At 40.7% G+C, this 18,487-nt stretch overlaps 2 protein-coding genes across 2 annotated transcripts; both read left to right on the forward strand.

Moving 5' to 3' along the window:
• Positions 1 to 574: 574 nt before the first annotated feature.
• Positions 575 to 14,968, forward strand: LOC311314146 (uncharacterized protein; the record flags this gene model as incomplete). Its single annotated transcript, XM_084444482.1, has 15 exons — positions 575 to 602; positions 805 to 857; positions 6,125 to 6,761; positions 7,053 to 7,152; positions 7,545 to 7,636; positions 8,050 to 8,087; positions 8,275 to 8,315; positions 8,484 to 8,616; positions 11,308 to 11,470; positions 11,652 to 11,784; positions 13,045 to 13,087; positions 13,275 to 13,437; positions 13,689 to 13,722; positions 13,980 to 14,017; positions 14,940 to 14,968. 15 exons carry the CDS (start codon positions 575 to 577, stop codon positions 14,966 to 14,968), a joined length of 1,725 nt encoding a protein of 574 aa, XP_084300608.1.
• Positions 14,969 to 15,563: 595 nt separating this feature from the next.
• pex11g (peroxisomal biogenesis factor 11 gamma) lies at positions 15,564 to 18,472 on the forward strand. Its single transcript, XM_084444291.1, has 5 exons — positions 15,564 to 15,734; positions 15,934 to 16,122; positions 16,535 to 16,713; positions 17,180 to 17,251; positions 17,690 to 18,472. The coding sequence occupies exons 1-5, from the start codon at positions 15,672 to 15,674 to the stop codon at positions 17,910 to 17,912; spliced, it is 726 nt and encodes a 241-aa protein (XP_084300417.1). The 5' UTR covers positions 15,564 to 15,671; the 3' UTR covers positions 17,913 to 18,472.
• The last annotated feature ends 15 nt before the right edge of the window (positions 18,473 to 18,487 follow it).

Consider the following 18,487-nt stretch of genomic DNA (forward strand, 5'->3'; position numbering starts at 1 on the left):
TGTAGTGGGTAAATACATGGCTTGTCACGTTGAGTTTGTCTTACTAGCTATTCCGTAGCTTGTTCAGCCAATAGAAACCGCGGAGACGGAGGCGGGGCATGTGTCTGTCAGATTTCAAGATCTGTTTATTAGCCATGTATAGGCTATGGTTCACACATACTAGGAATTTCTTGCAGACGACATAGGGCAGGGTACAGGACATGCCAGGACAGTGCAAAGACATGACAGTGCAAAACAGTAAAAAAAAAAAAACTGCTAATAAAATTAAAACAATGCAAACAAAATACAGTTCAAATTACGAAATTACGGTAAAAATGGGGAGGCACAAATGCAATACTACAGAATGGAGTGTGGTGAGTTTATGTACAGTTAGTGTACAGAGTGTATAGGCCTAGTGTTGTGTGGTGGATGTAGTGTGTGTGGGCCGCTGGGGTATGTGGAACAATCAGAAGACGTAGTGGTGGTGCTGGGGGTCGGGACACGTGTATTGTGTCGAGTCGGGACACGAGCATTGTTAATGAGTCTGATGGCCGTGGGAAAGAAGCTGTTTTTGTGGCGTGAAGACCCGATCCCGATGGCCCGCAGTCTCCTGCCCGAGGGCAGTGGGTCAAAGTTACCGTGACCGGCATGGGAGGGGTCGCCCACGATATCTCATTGGCCTGTTTTGGGGTCCTGGAGGCGTGCAGGTCCTGTAGGGATGGGAGTCTACAGCCATTATTCCACCTCTCTATCATCATATTCATCATTTTCATTTATAATTGGTCAAGATATGTTATGTCTCTGACGAAGCCTGTTCCTGTGTAGGCTCCATTCAATATTGCTTGCTAAAGGGGCCCCTCAGTTGTGGAACTCACTCCGTGAGTCTTAGACAAGCTAAACCTGTATCATTTTTTTGTCTCTTCTCGAAACTCATTTTTATAGAAAAGCTTTTTCATTGTAGTGTTTATTTATGTCATAGCATTTTTTATTTCATTTTAATCACTTTGCTTTCTTCGCTTCTGTTGTATTTTATGGTGTTGTTAGTGCTTCTTATTTGTTCTCTTACATGTTTTTGTGTTGTTCTAATTGTTTTATTTTGTTTGTGAAGCACTTTGTAGCCCTGTTTTGAAAAGTGCAGTATAAAAAAAAGTGTATTATTATTATTATTATTATTATTATTATTATTATTATTATTATTATGATTATGAGTATGATTATTATTACAGTTGTCCAAGTGCTCTGAATTTGGTTTCCCTTTCTCTTGCAATCTCTGCATTTCTCTTTGTGAGATCATTCACATATACTCTGTGCCCTTCCTGTTTTTGCAGCTTTTAACGCCTCAGTTTTGCTAAGATAATGTTTGTCCTGTTGTTTTGTTCTGGAGTATGGCGTGACAGACAGGCCGCTATGTTTTTACTGTCTTTATGAATGTCTTTGTTGTTAAGAACTTAATGACTTGCTGCTCAAGTGAGTGCAATTCACCTCTTGGCGCATCCTCCCCTTTTCACCTGCAGTGTTAGATTCTGTATGAATCCTACATCTCACTGAAGAGAGATGGCGCCAAAGTATAATGTTTCATTGGCGTCTAATGGGTGCAACTTGCTACAACTTTGGTCTACTAAAGGTCTACTGTAATAATGTTCAGTTGCAGTAGCCTACAGGGGCGGTAATGATGGGAATTTAATAAATCGTTTATTGAAACAAAACCAAACAAAATACATTTTCATTTACTTCGTCGATCAAACAGAAATGCTATGTAACGGCGGCGCAGACAGACGTCTAACTCAATTTTAAGTGACATCTCTACCGAAAACAATAGGCCGATATAATAGCTAGCCTACTTCCTGAAGCTGTCATTGGTAGGACCGCAAGTTCCAACGTCCTCGCTCGTGAATGGCACCCAAACAGTTATCCTGGATCTGAGTTAGAGAGAAACCCTCCTAAAGGCAAATATGGTAAGGCATGACTATTATTAAGAGACAGTACATTTATTAAACAAATGTTGTCTTGCACAATTTTGACACTTATGATATCTTTATGATGGCTATAAGAATTCCCTCTCTGTCTCTCTCTCTGCCCATTAATATCATTAATATAGTACACACACACACACACACACACACACACACAAACACACACACACACACACACACAGACAAACATAAATAGATGGTTGAAACTACTGTGGCACGTTTCATCTTGATAACTTGAAAAACGTGCCTGTTGTTGTTTTTTGTCCTTTAACTTCATACCTTCAAAATTAACATCAAAATGAAGTTAATTGGTCACAGGAGAAGGCAAAGACTGTTTCAATCATCAATCATAATTGAAACATGTAACAAAAAGGTTAATCAAGTGTAGACAATTTTACAGTTCATGAATTTCTTTCAAGCGATCAGAGGAACTTGGTTAGGTGCACTGTCCGCAGGAGGATGAAAGAACCCATTGATCCCTGTTCAAGGATGTTTATTATAACTAGTTAATTATTCATATGCTCAGTAAACAACTGTCATACCAACATTCAAGCATTTGTGTTACATGACATCCCCTACTGTACAATGCTGCTGTGTATGATAATTATTAGGCCTATTCAGACATATAGCCTAAATTTAAAACGGCAACTCAGAAAATGTCTAAGGGCAAACTGTTATGTTTTCAGCAAGCAAGTGTCAGAAGAACAAATGTCTTTTGTGGTGTAAAATTGTCTTAGACTATTTCCTTTGATGATTGTCTTTAGCAAAGCATGCAGCGGATGTGCCATGTCTGCAGACTGACACGAGGTGCATAGGTGTGTGGTTACAGTTGCTTCCTGCTTCTGTCATTGTTGCAGTCGTCCTTCAACTTGTAGATGTAGTATCATTATCTAGCCTGGCAAAAGACAAAGCCTCTTGAGGGAAGAGTGGGGGGGGGGGGGGGGGGGGCTGAAAAGGGATGTCAAAATTAATTTAAAACCAGCACAGTTATAGTCAACAGCACACATCCAAACAAACAACACAGTTAACAGCACACATCCAAACAATCAACACAGTTAAAAAACAACAGCACACATCCAAACAATCAACACAGTTAAAATACAACAGCACACATCCAAACAATCAACACAGTTAAAAGACAATAGCACACATCCAAACAATCAACACAGTTAAAATACAACAGCACACATCCAAACAATCAACACAGTTAAAATACAACAGCACACATCCAAACAATCAACACAGTTAAAAGACAATAGCACACATCCAAACAATCAACACAGTTAAAATACAACAGCACACATCCAAACAATCAACACAGTTAAAATACAACAGCACACATCCAAACAATCAACACAGTTAAAAGACAATAGCACACATCCAAATAATCAACCAACACAGTTAACAGTACACATCCAAACAATCAACACAGTTAAAAGACAACAGCACACATCCAAACAATCAAAACAGTTAAAAGACAATAGCACACATCCAAACAATCAACACAATTAAAAGACAACAGAACACATCCAAACATTTCAACACAGTTAAAAGACAAAAACACTGATCCCAATATTTCAACACAGTAAGAGACAGCAGCACACATCCAGTCATCACACACCCTCTGTGTACATGCTGGCATATCATCAGGAAATACAGTAAAAACAACCGAGCAACAAAAGAACAAGAGTAACATAATACAGTAAAAACAACCGAGCAGCAAAAGAACAAGAGTAACATAAACATTAATATTGTAAAAAAAGAATTTGTTCTTAATGACTTGCCTGACTAATGAAGAAAAAAACACAGACAGGCAAAGAAACAGAAGCAACAAAAGAGCAAGCACACACCACACCTGTAGTATTATTATTATTATTATTATGTTCATATAGTGTGTATAATATAGTGTGTCTCTTATATACTGTACTACAGTAGGTCCCACCATCTTGACATCTTACCTTGTAATGCCCATGCAGACTGTTATTAAGTATGCTATTCAAATGAAGTGAAATAAAGCACAAATATGTGTTGTTAGTGGTCTTTGTCCAGATCGGTTGTTAGTGGCCTGATAGGCTACCTGTGAACTGGGCACACCCTGTCTAACACCATGTTCTAGAAGATTATTTCATAACCATGTGGCTCTATCTGAATATGCAGAGGTTCAACTTGACCAAAAATGCATATACTGTATGGCAAACCACACCCAGTCTCTAGCATGGGACATGTGGCTTGATGGTTTACCACTTTGTGAAATTAATTTCTGTTCTTTTTGTTTTTCACTTTAACTGGTATGCAATGATATACCTGAAAATATCAGTGAGGAATGTTGCAATACCATGAATCACCAGACCATGCTTTAGCAGTAGGTTACCAAAGCTTTTAGGTTCAAATGTACAGTATCTGTAAAAACATCTGGCTTTTCTGCAGGTGCCAATATTCCTTATTGACTCATCCCCCTGAACTATTTATCATAGATAGTTTGTGTTTATCTGAATTTGGGAAAGTTCAGTATTTGATTGTATTTTTGTGCCATTTTAATCAAGGGCAACACTATCTAGAGTTACCTGTGTTCCTGCAAAAATTTGTCTCACAAATAAGTTAATTTACTTAATTTTCCTAAGGCAACGGGTTTCCTCCCTTTTTAAAAAAGGGTAGTGTGCTATTTTGTACATTTAGTCCTATTTGTGGTCTGTCTACCACTACCATGAACCTTAAACATAGAGCCCATAATTTCACTGATCGTTCCAGTATTTAGCTAGCTGCAATATAGCTGCTTAATACTGCTTAAAGGAGTAGTAAAGGGAAAATGCATGTTTAGCCCTGTTTTAAGGTTACTTATGATCATATACAATGGTTCAGATCAAAACGTTGACAAAACTAGCACTTTTGAGAAAGTCTGATAATTGCTCTACCACTGTTTAGGTCATACAATGGATGTGGGTGGGCACCTTGAAAAATCTTTCAAAAACATGTTAAACTCTCGATTTCAAAGACAAGAAGCTCACCGAGGGGGTAATTGGTGTCCGTTGGTGTTCTGACATCAAATTCGCCGCAAAGTATGAATCCTGTAGGGTTTTATTGATCATTTTATTTAATCCATTGACTTGTATTGAAGCGACCGTTGTAGATGTGTAGATCAATCCGCAGAAGGGATTCAGGAAGCGGAACTGTTTACGGTAGCTATTGTTATTGTTTATGTTGCTAGGCTACCTAGTTTGCGGAAGTTTACACACGTATGTGCTGCGACTAAATAGTTCTATGCTAAATATTTAAAAAAGCTTTCTAGATTAACTACAATCTTACTTTATGGCGAATTATATGTCAGAACGGCAACTAACACCTTGGTGAGTTTCTTGTCTTTGAAATTGAGAGTTTAACATGTTTTTTGAATGATTTTTCAAGGTGCCCACCCACATCCATTGTATGACCAAAAAGGTGGCAGAGCAGTTATCAGACTTTCTCAAAAGTGCTAGTTTTGTCAACGTTTTGATCTGAACCATTGTATATGATCATAAGTAACCTTAAAACAGGGCGAAACATGCATTTTCCCTTTACTACTCCTTTAATACATATGCTTATGTCCTAGCCATGCCAAACATGTAAAAACTTTCGGATTGTGATATATTTCACAGGAGAGCATACTGAGACTGGTAAGATTACACCCTACGCTTCCCGTCTCGGAAAACCATTTAATCATAGTTTTTCCAACGCATTTACATATGCCCCATTGACTTCCATTGTAGCCCAGTGAGAGCCTGCATAAAAACTGCAGCTAGCTCAATACTGGAACGATCAGTGAAATGATGGTCTCTGTTTCAGGTTCATTGTAGACAGACCAAAAATAGGGCTAAATGTCCAAAATAGCACACTACCCATTTACGTATCATATTTTACAGTGTATCAGATCTGCTGGTCAGCCTGATCACATTTTGTAACTCAGGGAGACTTATATTATTTATACAAATGTACTTATAGAGATTTGTACACTGTAAGCTAGTGTCAATAATTATCCAAGAACCCAGGAACCTCTTTGCTTGTGTGCTTGCAAAGGGGTGTGAAGAGAGAGGTGTGTAGGAGCAGTTGCACTGGTTTCTGCTAACTTCCTGCTCTGACAAAGCAGCACTATAATCTCCCATAACCTCCTTGATTCTAAGATACTGTGTCTTCATCAGGGGGAGAGTGTAGATGTGAAGGCGCTCAGGGCCAGGTTCCACATCAAGGCTGACATGTCTGACAGCAGCAGAGAAAGCAGCTCTCCTAAGTCTCCACTGCCGGGGTCTGGGAGGGGAGGCCCTATCATGATGGAGGCCGGTGTTACTGCAAACGGGGTGGCCAGGCACAAAGTATTGCCCATGTTCACCCCGCTACTTCCTGGGTCAAGCTCCACCCCGGATCTCCAGAAGCTCTCCAGGCCAAAGAGGGCGGAGCCAGGGTGTGCTCCCGGCGCCCCCAGGCCCCAGCTACCCCAAGGGGTCTTCCCCCTTTCTCAGCCGTCCCACCACCAAGAGCCCAAGGCGCTACCCCGACCTGCTCCACGTTCTGCAGAGACGGAGACTCCAGACAAGGTGAAGTCCACTAGCTGGCGGGTCCAAGGGCTGCCACCAACCAAGCCAGGTCCCAGAGACCCCCCAGTGCTGCCTAGCCAGAAGAGCCTGGTGGAGGTGATCCCTCTGAGGCGACCCCTGCCCCCTGAGGGCCCCAGGCCCCTGAAGCCCAGACGCCCCCCCCATGTCAGCCTGGAGCCATACCAGAGACTCCCCCGAGCTCCACCCACACTCCCGGAACGCCCAGGCCTGAAGAAGGCAGATGGTGAGTGTCCTGATGCAAGTGGTTTGGCTATCAAGCTCTCAAGCTGAGAAAGCTTGTCTGAGATCGAGAACCCCAGATTGAAATCCTTCTCAGTTAGAGGTTAATTTACTAAGAAAAGTTATCAACTTATGTAATACAAAAGGAGAAATATGGAAATACCCATATAGAAATACGGAGTTAACCGTACAGTGTATTTCTGTTTTAGTAAGCATCATGTGTTAACATTATTAAGCCAGTTTGCTCCTTATCGAGCACGGAGCCCGGCTCGTTTCTGTTCTAACTTGTCTCCAGGTTCTTCGCCCTCCAGCATCAGTGGTCTGTCCCTGCTTCCGTCTGCCCCCCCCAGACCTCCCAGCAAACCCGGCAGCCTGCCCAGACAGCACACCCCTGTGTGAGTCCGGATCACTTCTTGGATATTCCTGGAGATTTGATTTGATAGTGATGCAATGTAGCGCATGTCAAATTCTCTTAGAGCTGTAGCATGGTCATGCGCACAGTGTGATGGTAAATTAGGTTGGTATGTGCAGTGGCATTAATCCAATATGCCAAACCTTTCCTCAAGTGTATGGGTGCCTAATGGGATGGTGATTGCTTTGTCCTGTCATTTAATCGTTCCTTTAAATTAGATTCTGGAAGGGATTACTATCCGGATTAGTAGTATCCGGAAGGTAACTTCATATTGTAACACTGTGATTATTATCAAAAGGCAACAGGATGGATCATGGACAGTATGGAGCGTTTTGTTACATTTTTCATATGTGTTTGTTAACAATTAAATCCCAGACAAGATTACCAGGAGGATTACTATGACGACATAGATCTTCCACCGCCTCCCCCTCCACCCCCTGGGTACCCAGGAAGCTGGGATAAGGCTGGTAAGGTTGGCCTATACCTACTAGAGCCCTACCTACTACTGTACACTACATGTTTGAGAGGCATACTGTACTATTGTATGTATAGTGTGTATACTATACACTACAGTGAGCATACTGTACTATAGTGAGCGTACTGTACTATAGTGTGTATGATGTGTATACTATACACTATAGTGAGCTGATTAATTTTGTGCTTCATTTCTTTAGTGGTGACATTGTTTTTGTATTCCATAAGGGGGGAAATCTAAGTCAGGAGTTCTAATACTGTAATAACAGAGGCGTTGCAAAGAGGGAGAGCAGACAGTCTGTGGCTCAGTCAAGTTAGAAACTGTCCATGTATATAGTGTGTATGTAGTGGCTTGGCTCAGTCAAGTTAGAAACTGTCATTGCTCTTCTGATATTTCCTTCCACAGACTCTTGGAATGATAACAGTTCTTCTCAACCGGACAGGGTGAGAGCATGATATCACTCATTCTACAATACCAGTAACCAGCGCTACATGGTCATGGAACAAAAAAACAAAAAACACTGACTTATTTTCAGATATTGACTTTTTGTTTGTTTAAAGAAAAATAAATACATGCATTTTATAATCCACTGACTTACCTATTAATCCATCTGTTCTCTCATTGCTGCAGTCGAGTGATGGAAGTGAGATCTATGACACCATCGACAATGAGTAAGTACAGTAGCCTAGCCTCTTACCATTTGACCACAGTCAATCATTCAAACCATATTTATTCATATTTTCATTTGTGACTAGTATGTGTTTGTAATGGCAATCCGTTTTAAATGACCTTTTTGAACACTGACCACTCAAATTCTGTTTGTTTTCCCGTCACAAAAGGGCCATTGGGGCAGCAGCCTCCAGCAGATCAGACCAAAGGGCAGAGAGAGAGATGAAACAGCAGCACGAACAGGACAGGAAGGAGGAAGAGAAAAGACAGAAGAGAGAAAATGAGTATAAAAAGAAATTCAAGGTACAGTAGAGTACAGTAGCACATCTTATTCTTATTCTTATTCTTATTCTTATTCTTATTCTTATTCTTATTCTTATTCTTATTCTTATTCTTATTCTTATTCTTATTCTAACCCATTGGCTACATTTGAATATCACAGCAGCTGTTTCAATATTTTGATCTGGTGTTTTGCAAATGTGCCGTTAATGAAGAACTGTAATTCTACTATCAACAACTATTGAATGTCTCTCCTGGGGTTCCCCTGCTAAAGAGGGAATGCTGCCGGGCTGAGTGTGTATGGAGGACAAGTAAGCTAACAGTCCACCACAAGATCCTCTTAACAGTCCACCACAACATCCTCTTAACAGTCCACCACAAGATCCTCTTAACAGTCCACCACAAGATCCTCTTAACAGTCCACCACAAGATCCTCTTCAAATTCCATCTACGCTTACAACACATCTTTGCACTGCGAAAGGCAGGCATATTTTTCTAAAATTATTAGCGACAATAGAAACAACACCAGAATCTTTTTCTCTACTATCGATCACCTTCTAAATCCTCCCCACTTCAACGAGCATATCCACCAACCTTCATAGTCAAAGTGCGAGGAGTTTACCTCGTTCTTTGAAGACAAGATTGTCGGTATCAGAACTACTGTAGTATCAAGAATACTACTTATAAAGAAATCGCAGGCATTGCTCGAGGAAATTTAAATGATCTAAATTGTTTTAATAAAATTAGTGAAGGGTCATTAGTGAAAATTAGTGAACTCCAAATAAAATTAGTGAAGGGTCATTAGTGAAAATTAGTGAACTCTAAAAAAGTATTATTAAGTCTTCCACCTGTTCCCTTGATGCTATCCCCACTTTCTTTTTTTTTAAGAGGTAATAGACTGTCTTACTCCAGACCTACTGGATATTGTCAACTGCTCTCTAAAATATGGTATCTTTCCAGGCTCTTAAAACTGCTTGTCAGGCCTTTACTAAAAATCTACATTATTCCTCTGTTTTGAGTAATTAATTATAAGCCAATATCCAACCTGCCCTTTCTATATAAATCCTGGAAAGAGCAGTGTTGAAACAGTTGGAGGCATTTTTACATGACAATGATATTTATGAGAAATGTCAGTCTGGTTTCAGAGGTGGACATAGCATTGGGCCAGCACTCATTAACAATCTTAGAATGAGCGCAGATGAAAATAAAGTTTCCATCCTTGTTCTTCTCGATTTGAGTGCTGCGTTTGACACTATTGATCATGGGATACTTCTGAACAGACCCAAAACCTGGATTAATCTCTCAGAGACTACATTGTGCTTGTTCCATACCTACAGTACCTCACAGACAGAAATTACTGTGTGAGTCATGGTGACTATGTTTTGGAGAAGCAACGCTTCCTTTATGGTGTTCCTCAGGGCTCGATCCTTGGTCCACTGTTGTTTTCCCTACTGTCTAACAGCATATATGCTCCCATTTGGAGAAATGATCCGTGACCAAGGGATTCATTTTCAGTGTTATGCTGATGACACCCAGTTGTATCTTTCTGTAGCACCAGACAACAAAGATGCCTTACGTCCTCAGAAATGCCTTTCCAGTACTAAGCTTTGGATGAATGGCAATTTTCTTAAACTAAACCAAGAAAAAACGGAAGTCCTTATTGTTGTCACAGACGGCCAGAGACATGACATTATGAGTAGACTGGGAAATCTGTCCCCACAGGTTAAACCAAAAGTGAAAAACCTGCTGGCCGTTATCCTTGACCCTGATCTTCATTTAGAAACCTGGGTGTTATCCTTGACCCTGAGCTTCATTTAAAAACATGGGTGTTATCCTTGACCCTGAGCTTCATTTAAAAACCTGGGTGTTATCCTTGACCCTGCACTGGCTCCCTACACTGGCTCCCTGTCGCAACTCGCATCCAGTTTAAAACTCTGGTACTAGCCTACAGGGCAATGAAAGGAACAGCTCCCTCCTACCTCCAGGCCATGGTCAAACCCTATACCCCCTCCCGACAGCTGCGCTCTGCTACCTTGGGGCGACTGGTTTTCCCGTCACTCCGAGGCCCCTGCGGTTGATTGACATGAGCACGGCTCTTCTCTATCCTGGCCCCGCAGTGGTGGAACGAACTGCCCACTGACGCCAGGACAGCAGAGACGCTGCCCATCTTTTGCTGCAGGTTCAAAACTCATCTCTTCAAGAAGTACTGCCACGATCCTCCCTCTTAAGCACCTATTGTATTTTTAGATTACTATTCTTACACTTTGCCTTCAGCAGTAGATTATGCTCTTAGTCACTTGTTTTAGAAAGGAGATGCACTTGTGAGTTCTGGTGAGTAGTAGTACATTGGCTTTTCCTACTGTATGTTAAATACAATTATTGTAAGTCGCTTTGGATAAAAGCGTCAGCTAAATGACTGTAATGTAATATGGAACAGCTCTTATGATGAATTGAAAAAGTGTAGAACTCTCAATAAGGTAATTGTTTAAAAAATAATGTATTGAACCATTATGAGAAAGGATGATCTATTGACATAGAACGACTGTCAACTGTGAAACTTTAAGTATTTTTCTTTTATGTATGTATTTGAGTGTATATGAATTTGTAGAGACAGATTTCTGTTACTTATTAACGGAAAACTGAAATCAATTTCCATTTCAAATTTCCATTTCAACAGCTTAAAATTTCCCCACTACATTTTTCTCCCTCCCACAGCTCTCAGGAAAAGTGGAAGTTCTGTACATCGCGAGGGTGCGACATGATTGGCAAGGGGGTGACAAACAGGACCTAAGTGTCCAACAAGGACAGAATGTGGACATCTTAAGGGTTAATGACACCCCCAGGGGCAAGTGGCTTGCCCGCACAATGACTGGCACCTGTGAGTTGTAATTCATCCCCAAATTACATGCCTTTTCACACATTCTAAGTCCTACATTTACATATCGTGCAAGCTAATGACATACAACATTTGGCAACTAGGACAGATATAAGAGCCTCTTGTTATAAACCTCTGGCACCATAAATACATCTAACAGAGTCTTTCCTTGTTTACCTCCCAGATGGCTACATCAGTAACTCATGTGTGGACGTGGACTATGAGGAGGTGAAACGTAAACACCGGTCACACATCATGTCCTACTTGCCTCCACCTCCTCCTGACCCAGACGTAGACTCCTTAGATCACATGAGCAGGTCCACCTCTACAATACACTATATTCCCTTTCTACAGGGACTATTAAAGTTCCTATCTATCTATCTATCTATCTATCTATCTATCTATCTATCTATCTATCTATCTATCTATCTATCTATCTATCTATCTATCTATCTATCTATCTATCTATCTATCTACAGTATCTATCTATCTATCTATCTATCTATCTATCTATCTATCTATCTAGTATGTTCAAAGGTCAAAGTAGTCCTTCTTTTGCTATGGACTGATGGAGTTTTTCTAATCTAATTTACAGCAGCATGACGCAGGATGAGGATGGTAAGTGATCCTGACAGATATTTTTAAGTAAGCCATAGTTAGTTCACAGGAAATCAACAGCAGGTTAATGTTTCTCTCACCCTCCCTCTCCCTCTCTTTACCTCTCTCTCCCCTCTCTCTATCTATCCCTCTGTCTGTCTCTCCCTCTCTCTGTCTCTCTCCCCTCTCTCTATCTATCCCTCTGTCTCTCTCTCTGTCTCTCTCCCCCCTCTCTCTATCTATCCCTCTGTCTGTCTCTCCCTCTCTCTGTCTCTCTCCCCCCTCTCTCTATCTATCCCTCGGTCTGTCTCCCTCTCTCTGTCTCTCTCTCCCCTCTCTCTATCTATCCCTCTGTCTGTCTCTCCCTCTCTCTGTCTCTCTCCCCCTCTCTCTATCTATCCCTCTGTCTCTCTCCCTCTCTCTGTCTCTCTCCCCCCTCTCTCTATCTATCCCTTTGTCTGTCTCTCCCTCTCTCTGTCTCTCTCCCCCCTCTCTCTATCTATCCCTCTGTCTCGCTCCCTCTCTCTGTCTCTCTCCCCCCTCTCTCTATCTATCCCTCTGTCTCTCTCCCTCTCTCTGTCTCTCTCTCATTCTCTCAGATGACTATGATGATGTCCAGCTTCCTCCTCCGCCTCCTGAAATCAGGTCTTAACATTTTAACCCTGCTTGAGATTTCCTCCTCAGTAATTGAAATGTGTAATGACTGATCTACTTACTCTATTTTTGAGCATCAATGTGCTAATTGATCACTAAAACCAATGAGCAAAAGAGGTAGTTGTGCTCCTTTGCATTTGGCTAGTAGCAGTAGCATTACTACTGTGATTTGTTTACTTGAAGTAAAGCACACTCTAGTGTAGTATGCAACAGTCGCATAGCATGAGTGAATGTGGAACAGCACACTTGCAAAATGATAAACAGAATGTATAACATGGCTTTAATTTGCTCCCAGGAAAAGTATTGAAATGTGTATTATCTTCCAGTCTAGATCCCAAACTAGAGAAAGAGTTCAGGACAAAATTTAAGGTAAATCTGGTTCTTGCTCTTCTCAGAAGAAGTCACAGAGCTGTTTGCATTATTTTGCATACCTTGTCATCTAGACACAAAATAACACCCGTTGTTGAAAGCATTTGTGTTTCAAACACAAAAGGTGGAACAGCTCACCACTTAATGAAGGAAAAGACAATCAACCATGCACTTTCATGTGTTTCAGTTCAATGGACCAATATACGTACTAGACAAAATGATGGTCGATCCTAATGCCAGCATCAAGAGGGCAGCAGGGAAGGATCTATCTGTGTCTAAAGGAGAAATCCTTGACATCATCCAGATCACCAATGACAAGAAAGCCCTGTGTCGAAACCACAAAGGGAAATGTATGTGAATAGCCTGCCCTCTTGTGTAAAGATACTTAATTGTCATCATGACATCTCAGGATTGGTTATTACATGTTGAGACAACTGTATATCTCACCGGTTAGTTGAATTTTGAAGAATGTATGGTGTAAATGATAACAGATAATGTTATTATTTTATGGTGTAAATATTAACCGATGTAATGTTATTATTTTATGGTGTAAATAATAACCGATGTAATGTTATTATTTTGTGGTGTCATCCTCCCTCAGATGGATATGTGCCCAGGATTCTTCTTCTTCAAATGTAGGTTTGTTTCTATTATTGGTCAACTTGATCAAAAGTACATATTTCTATTATTGCTTAACTTGATGTCTTGACTATAGCTAATTCCTATTGTTTAACCCATTAGGTTGGGTATTTTCATTTTAACCCATTAGTTTAGGTATTTTCGTTTTATTGTGGGTTAACATTTTAGCCTTGTTTTTATCAGTATCTATGGGGAACAGTACATTTTCAATACTCTAGATCTAGAACATTATAGCATAAATACTCCTTTACAGGGAAGGAGACATTTACGACGATGTTGACCATTTTAATGGTAAGTTATTTAATAGAATAGTCATCTTCTTGAATTCAAGTTTGAAATGACATTATGAACTTCATTTCTTTGGTGAATGAATCGTCCCATGATGAAGTTAAAGGAGTAGTAAAGGGAAAAATCATGTTTAGCCCTGTTTAAAGGTTACGTATGATCATATACAATGGTTCAGATCAAAAAGTTGACAAAACTAGCACTTTTGAGAAAGTCTGATAATTGCTCTACCACCGTTTTGGTCATACAATGGATGTGGGTGGGCACCGTGAAAAATCATTCAAAAAACATGTAAAACTCTCAATTTCAAAGACAAGAAACTCACCGAGGTGTTAGTTGGCGTTCTGACATATAATAAAGTAAGAATCGCCATAAAGTACGATTCTAGTTCATCTGGAAAGGCTTTTTTAAATATTTAGCATAGACTATTTAGTCGTAGCACATATGTGTGTAAACTTCCGCTTGAACAATAACAATAGCTACCGTAAGTAGTTCCGCTTCCTGAATCCCCTCTGCGGATTGATCTACACATCTACAACGGTCGCGTCAATACAAGTCAATGGATTTCATAAAATGATCAATAAAACCCTACAGGATTCATACTTTGCGGCGAATTTGATGTCAGAACACCAACGGACACCAATTACCCCCTCGTGAGCTTCTTGTCTTTGAAATCGAGAGTTTAACATGTTTTTGAAAGATTTTTCACGGTGCCCACCCACATCCATTGTATGACCTAAACGGTGGTAGAGCAATTATCAACTTTCTCAAAAGTGCTAGTTTTGTCAACTTTTTGATCTGAACCATTGTATATGATCATAAGCAACCTTAAAACAGGGCTAAACATGATTTTTCCCTTTACTACTCCTTTAAGAGTGGAGATGCAGGAGAAGAGCTCTCTCCTTAACCCTCTGTCTCCTCATCATAGACATTTATGATAATGACTCCGTCCGCTGAGTCCCGTTTGACACTGAAGATACTGTGGACCACCAAACAGCACTTCACTGAGGCCTTACTGTAACTATTAATATTGGTGTAATAGCCAAAGACCTACTGTAGTGATGAGTATAGCTTGACTTCTGTTAGCTACAATTGCCTTGTAGATTGATACACTATGATTTGTTCATTGTTGCAAGTTGACTCTTGCTATAATTTGTGAGTTCTGGCGAGTAGTAGTACACTGACTTCCTATATTAAATGCAATAATTGTAAGTCGCTTTGGAAAAAAGCGACTGATAAATGACTGTAATGTAATTTAAGAAATAAATTCATTTTGTGCAAATTGTGCTTTAAATGTAGTAGGCCACATTATTGTAGGGATCTTAATACTGTTACCAATAATTCATCTTAGATAAAACTCTCACATGCACATAGATCAAAGACAAATGTAGGTTATCCTGTACTATACTTTACGCACCTGAATTCCCCGATGTCACCAAAGATGTCACTCTGCCTCTGCCTTTTGAATAGGTTATCTGCTAATACTGCCTAGATAGTGGTCGTAGTTGGCTCGTCACTTCCTGTTCAAAGTACACAGCCTTTGACGTTCATGTAAATAAATAAATACATCATGTTCATGTAAATAAAATACATCACCTGTGCTTAATCTGGGAGAACATGACTCATACATAGTCTTTATTTTGATGTATCCGACATTGACATGCTTCATTCTTTGGAATCGCTTGTGAATTTGCTTGAGTCGTACAGAGGGAGAGACAAAGTGGTAAGTGTTCAACTAACGTTATTAACGTTATGCAGTTCTCACTGTTGAGAGAATAATAAGAACGTACATATTGTTATACAGTAAGGTACTGAAGGCAGCAATAAATAAATAAATAAAACATGGCAATAAACAAATCAAGGACAAATCATCTTGTTTTCCAATCACCATTTTCATGCATTGTTCTGCGTGTGTGGGGCAGATAAGGACAGTCTGCTATGGGTCCCAGCTGGTTGGTGGAGTCCTCTCTCGGAAGACTCAGGGGTCAGCGCGGCTCGGGAGGAGCCTTCTGCTGTTCTCTGCTCAGCTGAGCCAATGCCGGACTGTGCTTCGACTCTTCGATGACCTCTCTATGCTGGCGTACTCCCAGAGCTATGGCTTCGGAGCTGGGGTAGGTCTACTGTCTATGCTGGCCTACTCTCAGAGCTATGTCTTAGGAGCAGGGGTAGGACCCCTCTTAAGACCCTGAGATTGGACCAATACACTGTCTTAATGCGTCTGTCAGTTCCAAGTTTAAATGACATTCACATTGTTATTTTACTCTACAAGGAATATATGAAAATATAAATGTTTTGTACCTTCCTCTTAAGCACCTATTGTATTTGTATTTTGCTACTCTTGGCTTTAGCACTATGCTTTTAGTTGTTTAGAAGGCAGATGCACTTGTGAGTTCTGGTGAGTAGGCTAGCAGTACACTGACTTCCTGCGTTAAATGCAATTATTGTAAGTCTCTTTGGATGAAAGTGTCTGCTAAATGACTGTAATGTAATGTTGTGTATTGATACCTATCGACCCGTCACCAGGAGGAAGATTCAGGACTGCGCTGGATGTCTGTGCTGAACAACGCGGCGGACCAGCTCTATTACCCCTGTGAGCACGTAGCCTGGGCAGCTGATGCTGAGCTCATCAGGGTCAAGTCTGATAGATGGTGGATGTTGAGCACAGTGCTGTGGGGAGTATCGCTGCTTCTAGGAATCCTCAGGTGAGACTGTAGTTTATTTTACATTCACATCATTTAGCAGATTTTTATTTTATTTTTTAATAATCCAAAGCAAGTGGCTCAATGGGTTGGGGCGCATACCATGTAAAGGCTAATCCGTACTGTAGCGGCATGGGTTAGAATCCGGGCCACGCCCTTTGCTACATGTCTTCCCCTCTTTCTCTCCCACCTTTCCATCATTCAACTGTCCTATAAAGTAAAAAAAAAAATTTAAAAAATCCAAAGCAATTTACAGTACTTTTGTCTAGAGTACACCATTAACATTCACATATGTTATCTAGAGCACTCTTCATTTAAACCCAAATATGTCTAGACATTACTGTATATGCTGTACATAGTAGTGCATTCACATGATTTGGTTGAAGCCTTCATGTAGTGGCTTGGAGCTGATGGGACTGAAGGGCGAACACAGAATCGACCTGCTGAGACCTACCTCTGTCATTCATAGGTCTTTAAGAGTACTAATGCTGCTGAAAAAGAAATTGAGGAACTGTGAGAGAGCCAGACAAGCCGGCAGCAGGTGAGTCTGCATTGGTTATACAGCATCTATTAGTGTTCTGCATTGGTTATACAGAATCTATTAGTGTTCTGCATTGGTTATACAGCATCTATTAGTGTTCTGCATTGGTTATAACACCATCTATTAGTGTTCTGCGTTGGTTATCACACCATCTATTAGTGAGGAATCTAAATGATTTGTGAAGCCTCCCAAGTAGGCTTTATAAACCCTTATGAATAGGAATAATTTGTGTTAATGGGACCTACATGCCACACAAGTTTAAGAAGAACTAATGCAGTGTGTGTGTGTGTGTGTGTGTGTGTGTGTTTGTGTGTGTGCGTGTGTGTGTTTGTGTGATTGTGTGTGCGTGTGTTTGTGTGCCTCTGTGTGTGTGTTTGTGTGCTTATGTGTTTGTGTGCCTGTGTGTGTGTGCCTGTGTGTGTGTGTTTCTCCTCCCAGTGAGGGCAGTGCACCCAGCAGGCCTGATCTCCAGAGGCAGTTGAGAGGGGAGGTCCTCAGTGTCGTGAGCAGCATGGCTGATCTGAGCAACGCCATTCATTGGATGCCCCCTGGATTTCTTTGGGCTGGAAGCTTTCCTGATTGGCTGGTGGGACTAATGGGTACCACCTCGTCTCTGATAGGCCTGATCCAGATGAGCTCTGGCAGCCAATCAGCTGCTTAGTCTCATTCTTCAGACAATGTTTATTTGATTTCAATTAATGGATCAATCCTGAAGCACAGGCCACTTGATTACTAGCGACCAATCAACATGAGTGGAAAGTAGAATTACTCTGATGCAACAGATCTGTGTTGTTTTCTTTAATCTAACCATTATTGACATCTTGATGCTACAGTATGTGGTATATTTAGCTTGCTTGTTACAACGGGGGTAGCCCTGCCTGATAGAATACAGTTTACCAGAGGGGAGACACAGAAACTGGGAAAGGAATGTTCTAAGTGCTTGAGTGTGTTCATGCTGACACCTCAGGTTGCCAGCAGCTGTGCTGCTCAGTCGACCCAGTCGCCTTTATGTGCTGGTGTGCTGTTTCCCTCAATAACACACTCCAGTAATTTGTCTTGATTCTAAGCATTTTGTCACTCATGAACTAATTGAATGTGAAGTGGTCTTCAATTTGATTTTAAACACTTTAGTTTTCTAACCAGATATGTACTTATTAATGCTGGGGTTATGAATTGATAAATATAAAAAAAAAAGATATTCTGAATAATAAAGTTGATTATTTTCAAGAATCTATT

Source organism: Borostomias antarcticus (assembly GCF_949987555.1).
Source record: "Borostomias antarcticus genome assembly, chromosome: 10".
NCBI lineage: Eukaryota > Metazoa > Chordata > Actinopteri > Stomiiformes > Stomiidae > Borostomias > Borostomias antarcticus.